At 37.7% G+C, this 18,655-nt stretch overlaps 1 protein-coding gene across 1 annotated transcript in view; it reads right to left on the bottom strand.

Moving 5' to 3' along the window:
- The window catches only part of PARD3B (par-3 family cell polarity regulator beta), a 1,011,045-nt gene that overhangs the window by 154,163 nt on the left and 838,227 nt on the right, over nucleotides 1-18,655 (bottom strand). The window contains exon 20 of the mRNA XM_034655034.1: nucleotides 3,446-3,748. Coding sequence (XP_034510925.1) covers nucleotides 3,446-3,748 — 303 coding nt within the window. The remainder of the gene's footprint in view (nucleotides 1-3,445; nucleotides 3,749-18,655) is intronic.

The raw sequence follows: 18,655 nt of genomic DNA, 5'->3' as shown, positions 1-18,655 counted from the left end.
AAGGAACTTCAAAGTTGCAACCTCTTCCATCTTGTAACAACAATGCTCTCTTTATTGCCAAGCTTGCTAAGTTCTTACTGCTTTGTCAATTCTCACATCACAATTTCCCTCCGCTCCTATCTAGCTACTGAAATTGTTCTCTCTCTATTAATTGAAGACCTCTTAGTGGCTATATCCTAAATCCTCTTTTTAGTTCTCTTTCTAATGACCTCCCTGAAGTATTTGAAAGCCTCACCTCTGTGGTCTCTGCGAAACATCTTTCTCTTAGTTTTTAGTTAAAGTTTTTTGGCTATTTCTAATTTTTCCTGTATCCAATGCCACTCTTATTCCAGACCCTTCTCATCTTTCAATACTGTAATCATATCTTAATTTGTCTTAAGTCTAACCATCTTCCTCTTTGTCTGCCATCAAACTGGCAGAGCTATTTTCCCCAAATACAAAACTATCAGCTCATTCCCCAATTATGACACTTTGATGGCTCCCAGTGCCCATGGAATTAGCCATTATATAAATAAATAGCAAATTGCAAACATCTTCCATTCATCCTCTGGAGCCCAGGGTAGACACCATGATTTGAGTATAACTTCAGAACCCTTCTTAGCACCGATTTCCAGACAGCTACTACCAATCAGTATAGGAGAACATAAGATAGAACCTTTTCATTCATAACATGGCTCTAACCTGCTTTCCAGACACATTTCCTATTCCTATTTCTTTCTTTCCCATCCACACTCTATGTTCTGGATGCTTCAGAGCTTCCCTAACATGGCATGCTGTTTCAGCCCACTTTATCCTTATCTATGCTAATTATTCTGTAAGGAAAACAATTTTTCTAACAGATGTGGTCACTATTTACTAATCCTTCTCGAGTCAGTCCAAATGCTGCTTCCTTTTGAAGATCCTTCCTGACCAGCAGAGTTAGAAAAGCTTCTTTTTCTTCTGTTTACATTATATTGCAATGATCTGTTTCCATATGTGTTGATCTCCTTCTAACTAGAATACAACTTTCTTTGGACTGGGGCTACTTCTTAAAGATCTTTGTATCTTCCCTAGAACTTATTACAGTAGCTAGAACACCATTGGTGCCAAAGAAGTGTTTGCTGAATGAAAGACCAAACAGATGACAAAATGAATGACATGCCTCTAATTGTACATAAGGTAGGTTTGGAACTCACAGTTCCTGCTTATAGACACTGTGTGAGATATGCCTCCAGCAACACTCCTCCTAGACTCCCCTGGGTTCAGGCATACCAGGAGAGTTGAGAATTTCATGATAAAGGACAGTAATAATAATAATAACACTGATGATGATGGAGCGCTTATTGTGTGCTGAGACAAAAACTGCTCATTCTAAGAGTTAAAGAACAAGGAGCAGAACAAGCTTCAGATATAATGAAAGAGAAGAACAGAATAAAGGTAATTCTGATACAGTCATACTTTGATCTCTTATCCAAATATATGACAAGTGACTAAAACTCCACTGAAGACAGAGCTTTAGATCATTTATTAATACAGTGGGGTCAGAGACAGAGGAAAGACTATCACTTATATACATCTGTCTGGGCTGGGGAGTAAATAACATTTTTTTATATCATTCTATACTGGCTACGGTGAACATTATTCGAAGAAATTTCTTTACGGGGCAAATCTACATGGGTGAAAGTTAGCTTAGGATAGAGTCTCCTCATGTTCCAAAGAATAATCATAGGATCTGGAAAAACAAAATAAGCGTTAGGTGACAAAAATTTGGAAAGTGACAGGGCTGATCATTGTATGCTCCTTTTAGAGGCTTACAGTGCATGTTAGCATACTGGAGATAAGAAGACTCTAGTAAGAAAACCTGCTCGGTGGGGCATAACCCAGAATTCTCCATATGCATTTGGCCAGTGAACCTTTTTTTTAATAGAATGCATTGTGTTTATTTCCATGGAATTACTACAGGGAAATACTGGCTTTGGGGGTTCATAGAAATAGTCCCTCTGTGCTGGGATTCTAGCAGTGGGCACATGCAGAGGGGATTGCTCTGAAGACCTGTCTGATTTAGGGAAAATAAGATTGGCTTTGGTCTGGGCCAGAAGAAACTCATGAGTGATATTATCATTTACATGATAAAAATTCAACCCTAGATGAATGAAGGCTTAGAAGAAAAGGACAACTCTTAATCAGTCGTTTGAATTAACAGTTTAGTTATTGGGGCCGTCTCACACAGTCATAGGAATTTATATTTTCATTTTATCCCAAAGAAAAACTTGACCATCTTTCTTTAATACTATCAACCTGGAAGCTTGACAGTAAGGATTAAAAATTGCTCCTTCCTTCCCACTTGGTTATTGGAAAGGCTCTGAAAGGTAATCAGTCTTGTGAAGCTACACTTTACAGTCTGCATAAAAATGCCATGATTTCCCTTCCTCTCCCCAACCTAATTGAAAGTGCATAATATCACCCAGCTGGGGAAATGTAAACGGTAAACATATGCAATATATCATGCTATCGCACAAAAGCTGGTTACTAATAGGAACTGGGTGGTTGTCAGGACCAAAAGAAATCTGGAAAACAAGTCTTTTTTTCATCTAGAATGAGAGCTCTTTGTGTCTGCCACCCTTCCCCCTCAACTCCTCCCTCCAGAATTCAAACTACAGCCAGATTAAGCCAAGGTCAGTCAACTCATTCCTTGTGTGCGTAATTCCAGGGGTCACCTAACAATGTATATTGACTAAAACTCTCTTATAGCAGCCTTTCAAGAGATGAGACATTTTATTTGTGGCAGGAGGTGGGGTTGAAATCATTTTGTTCCCTACCTACTTCAATTGTACTGACAGATGGTCTTATTATCTCTTTCCTTAGCTGCTAAGCCTAAAGATCCTTGGCCTTGTCACCTCTTATCTTTCTCTACTTCATCAAACTCCTATTGCCAAGATTATCTCCTTTTCTACTTCTGATCATCCATGAACATCTATACAGGATCACATTTTCCTTGAGTGCAAAATCCCAACCTTGCTTTTCAAGGTCCTCTGCACCTGTGCAGCTCTCTGTAACTCCAGCTCCATTATACCTACGTAGAAGCCACCATTCTCTGACTCCTTAGCTCCCAGTGTCATGACATCTTCAATAACTCTTTCACAGCAGGACTTGGAGGAGAAAGGACAATACTCCTTCAAAGTTTTCATCATTAGTCCTCTGCCACAATATCCTTTCAAAAATTGCTCCCTGTTGCACCATGACTTCAATGACTACCATTCATTCATGCCACATTATAACTGGCCATTTTGTTTTATTTTTGATGGCTGACACCTTATGGGTCGGTCAAAGCCTAGCTCTTACCAAGGGAACTATCTGATTTCAGCTTTAATAGATTAAAGGATATATTTTTATTGGCTTCAGCAGGAGAGATGACTTGAAACTTACTGAATTAAAACCATATTTGTCTTTCAATAAGTTATATTACCTGTCAGCTGGCACCGGTGGATGATATGGTTTGTTGACCTTGGCATAGAGCCCCTCTAAGTGGTCTCTCTCTGGAGACATTGGACGGCCATCCCGATGGTAACCCAGTGGTCCAGCCCGAGGTGGCGATGGTGACCTATAGACACTTGCTGATGCACATGGTTCCCGGAAGTGGTTCACTCTGGCATAGTTAGGGTCCATTTCATCATCATCCATATCATGCAGTGATCCAATTGCACCAGTAGCATATTCAGTAAGACCTCTTGCCTGCTTTTCCCTTAGCTCCTGATGTTTTGCTCCAATCCTGAAAAAAAATGCAGAACGGTAGCAGAGACATATGTGAATTTTATGTGGTAATACAACAGACTGTCCTGAATCTATGTTGATTTCTCCTAGTCAGTCACTTAGCTGTTACTCTCCTGTTAACCCAAGATCGCACCATATAGAGATGCCAACGGCATATCTGTGGTGTTAATTTTATATCTCTGACCTTTATTTGTTATGGGGTCTTGACTTTCATAGCAATGGAGTAGGTATTTTGACATCTTGCCCACCGATGACTGTGCTGACTGCAGAGTCAGGGGCTGATTTTCATTAACGTTCCCTTCCTACAAACGGATGTGCCCGTGGGAACATCTGTGGTATGATAATACGGAAGTCTTCCTTGGGAGAGATGCATGTTAAAGAGCCCATCAGAATCACACTCTTTGGCTATGATTTCACTATTTGGTATCCTAGAGTTCTAGTGTATTCTTTTAAATGAAAGAGCTTGCAAAAATTGATTTAAATATGAAAAAGAAATACAGACGCTTTCTGGTCTCTGAAAGCAGTGGGATCCGAGGTAATTTATGAGAGACTCTAAGTTTTTTGGTTACACAAATGGGGATCATTGTGTCTCATTATATAGGGGCTAGGGACAGAGTAAAATAGTGAAGAAATTAATAGGCTCCTGACAGAGATGAATTGGCACATATAAGTGAATTAAACATTACTGGCAGAACTCCACGGTGCTCAAGCCTTAAGTGATATTACAAAATGCTAGTGCTGATCAGTGTACTGTGTAGACTGCTGGGAATGGGAGCAGGAAAATATACCTACGTGGATTCCAAATCCATCTGAATTTTAAGAATTTGACATTTAATCTGGAAAGTGTTAGATCAGCTCTCCTAAATTCTCAGTTACGTGTTAAAATGGAAAGGTCACTGTGGCATCTTATTGGACAATGGTGACGCGATGGTGTCAGGAGGTGTTCTGTGCTAATGAGGAAAGAAGGTAACCTTACATCACTGGGCAAACAGGGTGCATTATGTATGCACCATGAGAGAAGCCAGGTGATGCTGGCTCAGGCAGCGAGAGGAAGAACTCAGGAGAGGGTGGGGACAAGCCTGAATCCTGGGCTCTGAGAATACAAGAGGGCCGTGGGCTAGAAGTGAAAGACCTGTACATCCCTGGACACATTTATAGAAAGCTTGGATGAATTAAAAAGAAAAAAACACTGAACTCTCTCAGTACTTTCTCCTCTTCAAGCAAAAACACCTGTTTTTGCACAGGGCACTTAGCTTTATTTTACAGAACATGAAACTCTTTGTAAAAATCTTTAAAAGCCATCATCTTTATCTTCCAAGGTATTTTCTCTTTTGGCAGAATGGCTTTTTTTTTTTTTTTTAAGTGGAGAGAAGGGAAGGGGGAAAAAAGCATGAAGAAGAAGGTATAGGATAAAAATCCAGCATCTATCCCCAAGTCACAACAGATGAAAATAAATGCCAGGATATATTATTGCATATCTCTTTGACTAAGTCAAATCATGTACCCTACACATAAGCAATTAGAACTTATATTTTTGTAAAGAGGAGCTAGGGGATTTTGAATGAAGAAGAAAGGGAGATTACGCGGTAGGGTACCTGTTAAGAAGACCTGCCTGTCCCCTTTCAGTGCATGTTAGTCCTAGATTCATGGATGTTTGTTTTGAATAATTTTTTATAAAGAAGATAACTTGCTCTCTTCTGCAACAAAACAGTCCTTTCAGGGACAGTGCAGACCGGATTATCAGAGAACGCTCGCTGCACTACGATGATAGGGATGGATTTCCATTGCAAAGAGAGCGCAGGACATCAATAAAGTCAGGGGGTGGAATTCTGTGTCGTTACTATGCCTCCTCAGTGCGATGCCTTCATAAGAAATCATTCAGCAGAAAGATGAACATCTCGTGGCTGCTGCATAAAGCTACACTTGCGCATTAATGAAAGAAAAAAACATCGAGCCTGGTTTTTTAGAAGTCGCAGAAATAGAACACCGGTAGCTGTGCTCCTGATCTCATCACTTCTCTGTCTTAGAGGTTTTCTCATTAATTAGGCTTGCTGGGTATGTAAAGATTCTCAGATGAAAAGTACTCCACGTATGCAAAGCAGGATTTTATCTTGTATTTTTTTCTTTCTAAAACAAAACTAAATTTCTCCTTGATCCTCTCTGCACCACTGAGTGTTTCAGTAACTAATTTCATATTAATCACTCAGTAGGTGAAACAGTAATTTCTCTGAACCGTCATTATTGTGCCATATATCAGGGTCTCTCCATGTGGGGGAGGACAAGGCAATTGTAAAAGGGGTGTATGGAGGCAAAAGAGACTCTTTCCAGAGAGAAATGTCAAGGAAATAGATTTTTTTGCTTTGTTTTTGGTAGCTCTGACCTCTTTCTGCCCCAATTCAGTGTGAGAATTCTAATTGTTTAGAGTCCTTTCCACTTCGAGGTCTTCTTATCACTGGGAACTCAACCTGTTAAAGTATCTATTTTTTCAAAATAGCTCTTGATAATATATCTTTTTTATTGGATGGTACCACCAGCTTCCCCATTCTCCCCAGCACAGTGTTTTTGAATTGTTTAAATTTCTTCTCTCTCTTTCCTTACAAAAGCACTGTTGTTCCTTTTTTTCCCATTATAACTCTTGGATATCCTCTTTTATTTCCATTTCTTTAGACAAACTCTAGTATTCAGGCTTTATATTGCCTAGGGGTGCACTGTCCAATACGGTGGTCACTAGCCACATGATGCTGTATACATTTAAATTAGAATTAATTACAGTTAAATAAAATGTAAAATTCAGCTTCTCAGTGTCACAAATGACATTTCAAATGCTCAATAGCTATGCGTGGCTTGTGATATAGTAGTCACTATATCAGACAATGCAGATATAGACTAATTCTATCATTACAGAAAGTTCTATTGGACAGTGCTGGCTTAGCCTATTCTAATATTTTTTGGTATGTCACCTTGTGCCACCTTAATCTATACCTTAAAAGGCTGCTGGATAATCTTCCCCAAACAACATTTATATCATCTCTCTGTCAGATCAAGGATCTCTAACAAGAGATTATGGTAAATGATGGAGTAAGAGTATGGCTACTGTACTTCCTCCCTTAAACTCTAAATGTACAAACAATTGAGGAATTGGGAAGACAAAATTCCACCTACAATGGAATTAGAAAATAACCATAAATCTTACACCATGCAATGAAATTTGGACTCAACCCAAAAGGGGGAGTTCATCAAGAGTTGATACATGCCTACGTCTCTAGCAAGGCATACATTTCATTGAAAGAAAGATCAAGAGAACAGAAAATAAACTATTTAGAAAACGATAGTTTGAAGGCAGGTTTAGGATCCTTCATAATTGTGGGGTAAATCCTTGTGAGGTTCCAATTTAAGACAGGAGGAGAGGCGGAGCCAGAAGAGAGATATTTCCTCTAAGAGATATATTTCCTCCTATGCTGAAGAAACCTCATGGAGTAAAAGGAGAAAAGAGAGAAGAAGCGCCAACCAATTTTGTAGCTGAAAGGCAGAATTAGCAGAGCAGAGATAAACAAACACAAACTCATCAAAATAAAACCAATAATCTAAGAGGCTTCACTAAGCAAGCTGATCTCTTTCAGCTTGATCTGCTCTCCCAAAATGGAAGACCAGGGAAAACAAGCCCCTAGGGTGTGTACACAGCAGATGTGACAGGAAGATATTCTGAAAGAACATATGGAAGTGAAATTGCTGGTGACCTTAGATCTCTACATCCTCCATGTCCTCTAACAGAGATTAAAAAAATTTTTTAAAAATACTATATAACTTGGGGCGCCTGGGTGGCACAGCGGTTAAGCGTCTGCCTTCAGCTCAGGGCGTGATCTCGGCGTTATGGGATCGAGCCCCACATCAGGCTCCTCTGCTAGGAGCCTGCTTCTTCCTCTCCCACTCCCCCTGCTTGTGTTCCCTGTCTCGCTGGCTGTCTCTGTCTCTGTCAAATAAATAAATAAAATCTTTAAAAAAAATAAAATAAAATACTATATAACTTGAAATTAATTTAATGGGTCATAACAAGCATTTGAAAAATTAAATACAATAAAAGAGAAAAATATGAGGGGTTATTGCATATAGTACGCATAAGTATGGTTTCAAGAAGGCGGAAAATCAAGTCATCTAAAAATTCAGGCAAATTCAGGCTAGCCTCAAACATAAATAAAGCCAAAAGAAGAACATTCTCAAACATTTCAAGGGCATAGAGCTCGTTGACCCACTGTGAAAAACTACTTAACAATTAAAAGCAGTCAACCAAAAATTGAATCAAAATGAGGAATTCAACTTGATAAAGCTGTGGAATGACAGGTGTGAAGGTGAGCAGTACCTTAACCTTAGGTTAAAGGTTAAACATTTGTAGCAACATAATTATGGAAAAACAGAAATATGATAAACTGTGACAATATAAAAATATTAATCATTACTGAAAATCAGAAACCAATAAGGATGTGCAGAAGAAAGCATTAACATTCAGTTGTATTCATTTCCTCACTTTTTAGAGCAGGCAACGGTGGTGACTGTTGAAAGTTGATAAATTAGTAAACAGAGGGTAGAGTATATTAAATATTACTACCAAAAAGCTACTAAAACAACAAATTTTTGGAAGAGAAATGTATGAAATAAAACTCCAATAGAGTTTTATATAGAAAATAGAAAACAGGGGGTGCCTGGGTGGCTCAGTCAGTTAAGCTGGATTTTGGCTCAGGTCATAATCTCAGGGTTGTGAGCTCGATCCCTGTGTCAGGCTCCTGGGGAGTCTGCTTGGGATACTTTCTCTCCCTCTCCCTTTGCCCCTTTCCCTGCTCACTCTCTCTCTCTCTCAAATAAACAAATAAAATCTATAAATAAACAAATAAAATCTTTAAAAAAATAAACAGATAAAATCAGATGACTACATTTATCTTTTATGACAATAAATGAAAACGAAATAAATGTCTTTATTGTAACTAAAGAATCCCAGATATGATTAAAAAAAACATACTATATGATATTGAAATAGTGAAAAAAATGAGGAACACCCTAATTGTACAGTAATAGGGGACTTGGAAAGACATGTGGTACAGCTATAAAATACAGTCATCCTATTCCCATACTAAAAGGAAATAAGATACACATATGGGCCCAGATAGATATAGATATTTGTATGATGTATTACATATTCTTGCATATGCATAGAAAATGTCCGGAAGGATACAAAAAAATTCATAACAGTGATCACCCCTGGAAAGTGGAATTGTAGGTACACTATTTAAATTTTTAGATCATATATTTTTAGGATAATTTTTAAAATTTCAAAAATATAAAAAAGTCCCTTACATCTACATATTGACTATTACAGTGAATCAAAACTTTAAAAAAAAATTAAACAGGCAATAGCAGGCAGCCTTTGTCTTGGAAACCTGATTTTTCATGATTCCATTATCAACTCAGTTGTGACAATTTTCTTCAAATTACTGTTCTTTGAACATTTGCTTGGTCCCTTTCAAAACAGATGCTTTTGCCTAGAGTATCCATTCTCCATTAATCAAATATTTGACTATTTTTTTCTAGAATAAAGATTCAACTTTACTCATTTAAAATGCATTTTAAACTCTTTTACAGCTCCATATTGATCTCAACAATTCTCATCTTCAACCCATGTATTCAGTAAATTCTCTATTAATCTATATTACTTTGCAAATTAAATAAAAACATTTTTGATTTATTTCCAGACATTCTGCTTCCAGAACTAGACTATAAGCTCCTTGAGGGTCATGTGAGTTTTCTTTCTTTTAATTCTGGCTGATTGATTTATTCACTCATACTGATATTACATTGTATAGTAGAAATAAAAAAAGAAAAATTCTCAGTCCCTGACTCACTATCAGGGAGATAGAAACATGTAACAGCAATTCAATGGGAAGACAAAGATACCAGCTGTACAAAGGGTCAGAGTCAATTCAACCTAGAGCTACTGAGGAAGAATCATGAAGGTGGTGCCACTTGAACTGGGTTTTGAAGGAACTTGTCCACCTTGTTCCAGGAGGATGGAAGAGATGCAGAAATGCTATGAGGCTCTCCAGTCGGAAGGAGGGACACAAGCTAAGGGGCATGGGAGTGCATGATTTACTTAATGCCGGGGTGCAAGTCTGACGTTTGAGTCATCCATCTACAGCTCCCCCGCAAAAGGCACACACTTAGTAAAAGTTATTGGCAAATTTCTGTAAGGTTTATGTAAGATGAATTTAATATTTAAAATTTTGTTGTACCTTTTTCATTTGTTTGTTTACCCTGTCATTATAAAAAGAAACAAAGATATAGAAATTCATGCAAAACAAATCTGTGGGTCCAAGAGCTGTTATAAACCAAACATGTCTGTAACTATCATGGAGGTCAAGAAAGAGACCTCTGCAGGATACCCCAGAAAGTCTCCAGGGGGTCTCTCTCCATAGCAACTGCATCTATATTTCTATATTAATACATAGCTCCTTTCTTCCACATTAAGAATCCTGCTCTTCAAGACACAGGGAATGCTAGAAGTAAATATCCTACAATTACAACTTGCTCTACTCTGTATTACATAGACAACAGGTTCACAATAGCAATACCAAATACTACCACTAACAAAATGATTATTATAAAGAGTTAAACTCCTCTATTCATATGCTCTTTCTGTCATCCCTCCATTTTTGTAGTTGTATTGTACCTACATTGTTAAAGCATATAGCAGCTACATGCTAGATTTCAGTTCATTTCACATTTAATCTGAGTGCTACAAGTAGCTATATATTTAATATATTACAATAAAATAAATATATATTTAATAAAGACCAACAGTCCTAATGTCAATGCATATGCAGTCATCTACTAGATTCCTTGGGAAGAATTCACGGGACAGTGTTTCTTCAGTTGATAACAGTATGCCTGTTATACTTGACAGCCACTTTTGCTGAATATAAAATTATCCACCTTTCCCCTTGGATATTTAAAATATGTGACACTATTTTCTTATGATAAAATGTTGCTTTTGCAAAGCTGGATGATAATCTAATTTTATTTCTCTTATAAATTACTTATAGTAACTTACTCTTTTTGCTTATCTCGTCAAATTCTTTTCTTTAAAGTCCAGGAATCTTACTTAGAAAATTTATTCTGGGTTGATAACACTTTTGATAAACAAATTAAGTATATTTGTTTCAACAGGGCAATAGTCTTGAATTATAATTTTTATTATTAATGTCGTAGGATAGAAGTTGCACATAGAAAAGTTAATTGTATTTCTATGTTCTAGCAGTGAATGGTCAGACCATAAAATCAAGAGAATGAAACCATTTAAAATAGGATTAAAGAACATTAGAAGCTTAAGAATAAATTTAACAAAAGATGTACACATCCTCTACCCTGAAGACAATAAAATTCTTCTGAGAGAAGTTAAAGATCTAAATAAATGGAGAGTTCTAGCTTACTCATGGATCAGAAAAACCAATATTACAAGATGTCAATTCAACCAAATGAACAGATCAATGTCATTCCAATCAAACTCCTATCAGGTTTATTTTCCCAAAATTAGCAAATGTGATTTTAAAATTGATTTGGAAAGTGAAGGGCAAAGAATAGCCAAAATAACTTTGAACAATAAGAGTAAAGTTGGAAGATTTACACTACTGGCTTTAAGACTTACTATAGGGGCGCCTGGGTGGCACAGTTGTTAAGCGTCTGCCTTGGGCCCAGGGCGTGATCCCAGCGTTACAGGATCGAGTCCCACATCAGGCTCCTCCGCTATGAGCCTGCTTCTTCCTCTCCCACTCCCCCGGCTTGTGTTCCCTCTCTCGCTGGCTGTCTCTATCTCTGTCAAATAAATAAATAAAAATCTTAAAAAAAAAAGACTATAAATCTTCAATAATCAAGGCAAAGTCTAGACAAGTAGATGAATGGAATAGAAGACAGGGTCCAGTAATATACCTACACATATTTGGTGAAGTGATTTATAATAAACATACCAAAAACATTTTGGTTTAGAAGAAAGAATCTCTTCAACAAGTGGTGCTGGAAAATACATAAGGGAAATCCACAAGGGAAACAAGAACTTTGGTTCTTACATTACACCATAACAGAAATCAATTCAAGATGAAAGGCCTGGACATAAAGTCTACAACAATAAAGCTACTAGAACAAAATAAAGGAGACTATCCTTAGGCTTAGAGTAGGCAAATAGTTTCTAGACAGGACACAGAAAGCATGGATCATAAAAGAAAAAATTATTAAGTTGAACCTCACCAAAATTAAAACCTTCTCATTAAGAAGCATAAAAAAATGACAGGCCAATGAGAGAAAACATTTGTAACACACATATTGAATGAAGAATTTGTATGAAAAATACTAAAAAATCCTTGCAACTTAGTAACAAAAAGAAAAATGACCCAATTAGAACTGGGCAAAAGATTTAAACAGATACTTTACAAGGGAAAATCTAGAAATGCCCAATAAGTAAATAAAAACATTCTGGACATTACAAGTCATCAGGGAAATGCAAATTAAAACCACAATGAGGTACCCTTATCAAAATGAAAAAGAATGACAACACCAAACACTGGAAAAGATGGGGAGCACGCAGAACTTTTAGACATTGCTGCTGGAAATATTAGATCACACGATCCCTTTGGGAAAAAGGTCTGGGAGCTCCTTATAAAACTAGACATGTGCCAAAGCTATGACCTAACAATTCACCTCTCAGATACTTACACAAGAGAAACAACAACAGAAGCCCAAAAAATCCTTGAAGAATGTTTGGTAGCAGCCTTATTCATCATAGCAAGAAATGGAAATAAGACGTCCATCAGCAGGAGAATGGATAACCAAACAATGGTGTAGTCATACAACAGAATATAAATCAGCAACAACGACAAAAAAAAAATAAGTTACTGAAATAACAACAGGGGTGAATCTCAAAATTACCATGCCCAGTGAGAGAAGCTGAACACACACACACACACACACACACACACACACACACACACACAAACTTACTACATGATTCAAATTAGAAGAAATTCTAGATCAGGCAAAACAATCCTGTGGTGATAGAAATAAGATCGGTTACTTCCTGGAGTGGAGGGTGTACTGAATGGGGGAAGGCAGGGGGATGAGAATGGGAACAGTCTTGGGTGATAGAAATATTCTGTATCTTGATACTGATTCATCAAAATAGAATATATTCTTCTGTTTCTATGAGACCTAAATAATTCACTGTATGCAAATTATACTTCAATTAAAAAAAAAAACTTGAAACAGAAAACAAAAATTAAAACAAAAAATGCCAGTGACGCTATTTATACCTTTTAAAATACACGTGATGGAATCTAACAAATTGGGAGCGGTCAATTCTAAGGTTCCTTACATATCATTCTTTCCTTTTAAAATACATTACCTAAACGTAATTGTTATCATAACAAATTAAGACAATGGGTGTGATTGCTGGGAAAATATTTTAATTGCTTAAGGAAATATATCCTCTTTTCAAGCAATTTGAACACTTCTGAAGGACCAATTTATAAGGCAGCTATTGATTTTGATAAGTACGTATTATTCTTATTGATCCATAAACACATCCTCTAAAGACCAGACAACGTGTTTTAAGTCTACTACAAGTTTCCGCATTCATCATTCAATAGATTTGTCGGGCACCTACATGTTTGAGGTTTTGATCTCGATGCTGAGATTGAGCAGTGTGTAGAAATCCTTGCCTTTGTAGAATTCATACTCCAGTCGGGAGGCAGAAACAGACAACGAATTAGGTAAAATAAGGAATAATGTCAGATGGCAGGACTCCCTAGAGAGAACTTTGCCTATAGGACAGGCAAAGGTACCAGGAGCACTGGAGTAGAGTGGGAGGGTTACACTTCCAAATACACGGTAAGGTAAGATGTGGGAATGTTAATTAAAGGCCTGAGGAGGAGAGTAAAATGTGTGCAGATAACCGGGAAAGTGTATTTCAGGCAGTCAGGATAGCAAGTACAAAGGCCCTGAGGGAGGCAAGTGCCAAAAACAGCAAGGAGGCCAGTGTGAGGGCGTGAGAAGTCAGAGGGCCAGAGAGGAAGTGAGGGCCTAGCTCATGTAGGGCCTCGGGGTCCATGCTAAAGATTTTGGTTTTTACCCTCAGCAACGTGGGAAGCCAATGGGAGGTTTTAAGCAATGAAGCGATCTGATCTGACTTACACATTAAAGGAATCCCTTTGAGTGCTATAAGTGAGAAGGTGGTGGGGGTGCCGGGCAAGAAAAGAGCCATGAAGACCAGTTGCGGGCCATCAAAATAACCCAGGGGAGAGATGGTAGTGTGGGTGAAGGCGGAGCAGTGGACACGGTGAGAACTGGTTGGATCTAAAAGCTAAAAATAAAGCTGAATTAAAAAAAAAAATTCCTGTCATGAAGACTGCCTTTACAACACTCCAAATCAGGGAGGTTATACTACACACGAGAGCCAATCTAGTATTTCATCTATGCGTCAGGAGGAGCAGAAACGAGTAGTATTTGGGAAGATTTTTCCCACAGTTACAGAACTCACTTCTCACAGGGTACACAAGTCTCAATTTTAGAGATGAGGAAACCGATGTTCAGAAGGGTCAGGTGTTTTGTTAGAGACCGTGCATGTATTAAGCCGCAGGAATTGGATTCTTGAATTCTACCCGGGTGCCTGACTTCAATATGAATGTTTCTTTCATTTATATTAAGTATAAATAATCTAAACACGATCACATTTTAAAAAATTATACAGTGAAAGCTTTCAGATGCCCCAAAGTACAGACTGTAGTACAATGAACCTCCATATACCTATTACCTGGTTCTGTGTTCAATAATTAAAGATGTTGCCACTGTTTTCATCTAATTTTTCTTTAAAAATTTTTTTTTGCTAAGTATTTTGAAAGCAAAGCCTAGTCATTTATTCTCTGTATACTTCAGAAAACATATCACAAAAAAATCACGATTATATAACTATCCACTTAAAAATTAATGATATTCCTTAATGTCACCTAAATACCTAGTTCATAAACTAATCTCCCCAAGTGCCTAAAACATGCCCCTTTTTCAATGGATTTATTTGGATCGGGCTCCAAAAACTATCCACACATTACATTTGGTTATGTCTCTTAAGTCTCATTTCCTGCACAGAACTGTACTCTTTTTGCTTTTTAATTGTTCCATGCCCCTGAATTGTTGCAGAAACCAGGCCAATTGTCCTGTAGGTGGTCCCACATGCTGGATTTGTTTGCTTCTTTGTGGTGTGATAAAGCTTATTCTTCCACTCCCCATATTTCCTGCTTATGAAAAATAGTTCCAGAGCAGCCATGCCCAGTAGGTCTTTCTGTGATGATGGAAATGTTCTCTATGTGTGCTGTTCAACACAGCAGCTGCATGTGGTCACTGAGCACTCGAAATGTGGCTAGGGTGATGAGGGTACACATTTTTAATTTTAATTCATTTAAATATAAATAATACATGTGACTGTGGCTATTGTATTGAACACTGTCCCTGAAGACTTAGTTTCAGGTTCAATGTTTGGTGGGAAAGAGTACTGTGGTGGGTTGAGTGTTGGTCCCCCCAAAGCTGTGTCCACTGGGAGCCTGTAAAGGTGACCTCGTACTGAAGTTTGATTACCCTGAATTACACAGTACAGGGAAGGCAGAATAAATTCTTAATTCTTTTTATTTGCTGATTTTTCAGACTAGGGAGTTAGTGCCCTAGTAATTTCAATGATGACCAATGATTTATTAGACATCTTTTTGGGGGAAATGAAAGGTTGTGAGTATTATTATGAACTCATATGTATTTTTTTAATTTTTAATATATATATATATTTTTGAGAGACACAGAGAGAGAGAGAGCTAGCATGCATGCATGGAGGGGAGGGGCAATGGGAGAGAGAATCCTAAGCTGGCTCCACGCTCAGTGTGGACCCTGATCTGGGGCCCGATCTCATGAACCTGAGATCATGACCTGAGCTGAAATTGATTCAGACACTTAACCAACGGGGCCACCCATGAACTCATATTTTTAAAAAATATACATACTTGGGGCTTTCAATCAATTGCATTCCTTACTCTTTTTCTTGTACACACTGTCCCGTATTTAGTCACTGGAAACTGCTTTCTGTTGGCTCCTTTGTCCTTTTGACTTGACCTAATTGTCTTTGATAGCTTCTTTGCTTTTTGACAAATAAGTTGTCTCAGTTTCATGTTGAGTATCTCGTGTTCCTATCTTGGAAGCAACTATTTCACCCAGGAACCCTTGTCTAGTGGGAAGTGATATTCAGAGCACACAACCTGGGCTCCAGGAAGCTCACTGCCATTGCGTTATTGTTGCTTCCATGGCTTTTCTACGGATAGAGATAGGAAATACATCTTAAAAAAAAAAAAACAAAACCCGCAAGTTCATGCTTCTCTTTCCAATTCAAATTTAACATTATGGAATCTCTACTTAACTTTTAAAAGTTTGTATTTGTTTGTTTTCTTTAAATGCAAAATCTTGATTCTTAATACCACTGACAAAAATTATTTGTTATTGCATATATAATTTTAAATACACCATCTTAAAATAATGCCAATATTACTGAAAGACCACTGCATGAAGTTACAGATGTTAATAGCTCCATGTCTTGTTAGAACATAACCCCCTATATAAGTAGTCAAAATGCTGTATTCTATCATTTTTAAAATTCTTTTTCCTGAGTCCACTAGGCAGTCAGTTTGTTTTACAGCTAGGTTGTTCTGGTTTGTTCTCAATTTTTAGTTATTGCTTTTTCTTTTTCTTTTGATTTCATTTCATTTGTTAAATATGTAAAATATGTACATTTCCAAATTCAACTATATACAACATACGGTTACATAGCTTTCAATAGTCTTTATCCTATGCAATATAACTTTACTTATTTTTTCAAATGAGACCAAACATGGTTATGTACCTGTGTTCCTTCTTTTTCACATATTTTCCCCTACATTTTGCTTTTTCCTACAGCAATATTCAAAAGACAACTCCATATTAGTGAACAGAGATCTTTCTTATTTAAAAAAAAAGTTTCATAATAGTGTACTGTGTGGACATGCTTCTGTTTCTTTAATGAGTCCCATATTATTGAATATTTGGGTATTTCCAATCTGTCACCATTAGAAATAATGCCATAATGACAAATCTTATGCAAAAGTAAGTCTATATTTTTGCTACTGCCACTTTAGGATGAAGTCACAGAAGCAGGATTGCGGGCTCAAAGAGAAACTCACAGATTATTCCCAGATGATGACGAATTTCCTTCCACGTTTGTTCTCTTCACATTACCACTTGCAACGTGGGAGGATGTCTTCCTCCACCATGTCACCCACAGAACACACAGTCGAACTTTGGGATATCTGATAAACGTAGGTGAGAAGTGATGGTTCAGTGAAATTTTAATTAGCCTTTCTCTTCTTGCGTGAGGCTGAGTGTCTTTTCCTACGTTTAAGGGCCATTTTCATTTCCTCTTCTATGAGCTGTCCACATCTTTTGCTGCTTTTCCTATCAGATTGTCATTTTTTCCCCTCAGTTTTTTTAAGACCTTTGTATAGTAGTGATATTAGCACTCTTCTCTGTGACATAGGTCGCACGTCTCTTCGTGAGCTTGTCATTTGCCTTTCATGAGTCCACTCCAACATTACTGATCAGTATTTCATACTTTATACTTTACCCTCACAACCTTTATTCAATACGGTTACTTTTGCATATTGTTTCCTGCTCGATTTGCCTCATGCAGAATGCATCAGCGGTGCAGTGCTGGCGGACCCGACTCGCGCTGGGGAGCTGTAGGCATGGACATGCTCTTTGCTGCTGCCGTGTGAACCCAAACAACAGAGACAGAGATGAATAGAGAGCAGAGGAGGAGGTTTGCTACCTATAGTGGTGACAGCAGTCGGGGTCAGAGAAGGTTTTACAGGGGAGAGCTCTGGAGTAGAAGGAGTAGTACCATTTAAAAGAGATTATGAACTACCTGCTGTACAGCTATCGTTTTTGACGGTGGAGATAATTTGTCCTGCTATCATGCCTGCTCTTACAATGGAAGCTGCAATTAGGTCACTACAATTATCCTTTGTTCCAATGACCAGGCCCGGTTTCTTCAGCTTCTCCTTATGAATGCTGTTTCAAAGCCACCAGTGTACCTGGCCAAGAACAATTACAGCTTATTATGGCTATTATTATTATTATTATTAGGCTTCTTCTCACCAGCCAATACAGTTATATGCAGCCTTTGTGATCAATGTTTCATCTTTTCAACAAAACTGTTTTAACTGTGTTCATATTTTTCGCCACTTTCTCATTCCTGCTGGGCATCTATAACATTTTCAAAATGAGCTTCTTCGGTCCTGTCCATTTTTCTTGTCAGACTTGACCAGACCTGATGTGGTAAGGGAACCAGATGGATGGGATAATTTATCATTTCTCTTGTAATGAATGAATGAATGAATAAATAAATAAATAAATAAATAAATTTCTGTAGAACAAATTTTATGTTCTACAATACTGACATGCAAATTCTTTAATGTTCTTAATTGAATCTTTTAAGTAGGCTTTTTCATCATGTTTTTCTGTTTGCGTGCACACACACACACACACACACACCACACCGAGTCCCTCATAGTTTGCAGAACCAAATTTTGCTATGCCTTGTGGCTATTGTGCCTGAATATTATGCATGAGTTTGTGCCCAGGGTTTGCCAAATATCAGTAGGCAAAGGGCATGCTGATGCTCATTAAAGCAGGTCGAAGCACTGAGGTTTGGGAAGCCTATAAGAGTCAGGTGTGGTCTCAGAACACCCTAATTCTGGAGCTCCCTGAGAGGTTAACCGGTTCTTTGTCCAGGTGGGATGACCACAGA

Source organism: Ailuropoda melanoleuca, chromosome 2 (genome assembly GCF_002007445.2).
Source record: "Ailuropoda melanoleuca isolate Jingjing chromosome 2, ASM200744v2, whole genome shotgun sequence".
NCBI lineage: Eukaryota > Metazoa > Chordata > Mammalia > Carnivora > Ursidae > Ailuropoda > Ailuropoda melanoleuca.
The sequence above is the reverse complement of the archived record's forward strand: the minus strand, read 5'-3'. Positions and strand labels throughout refer to the sequence as shown.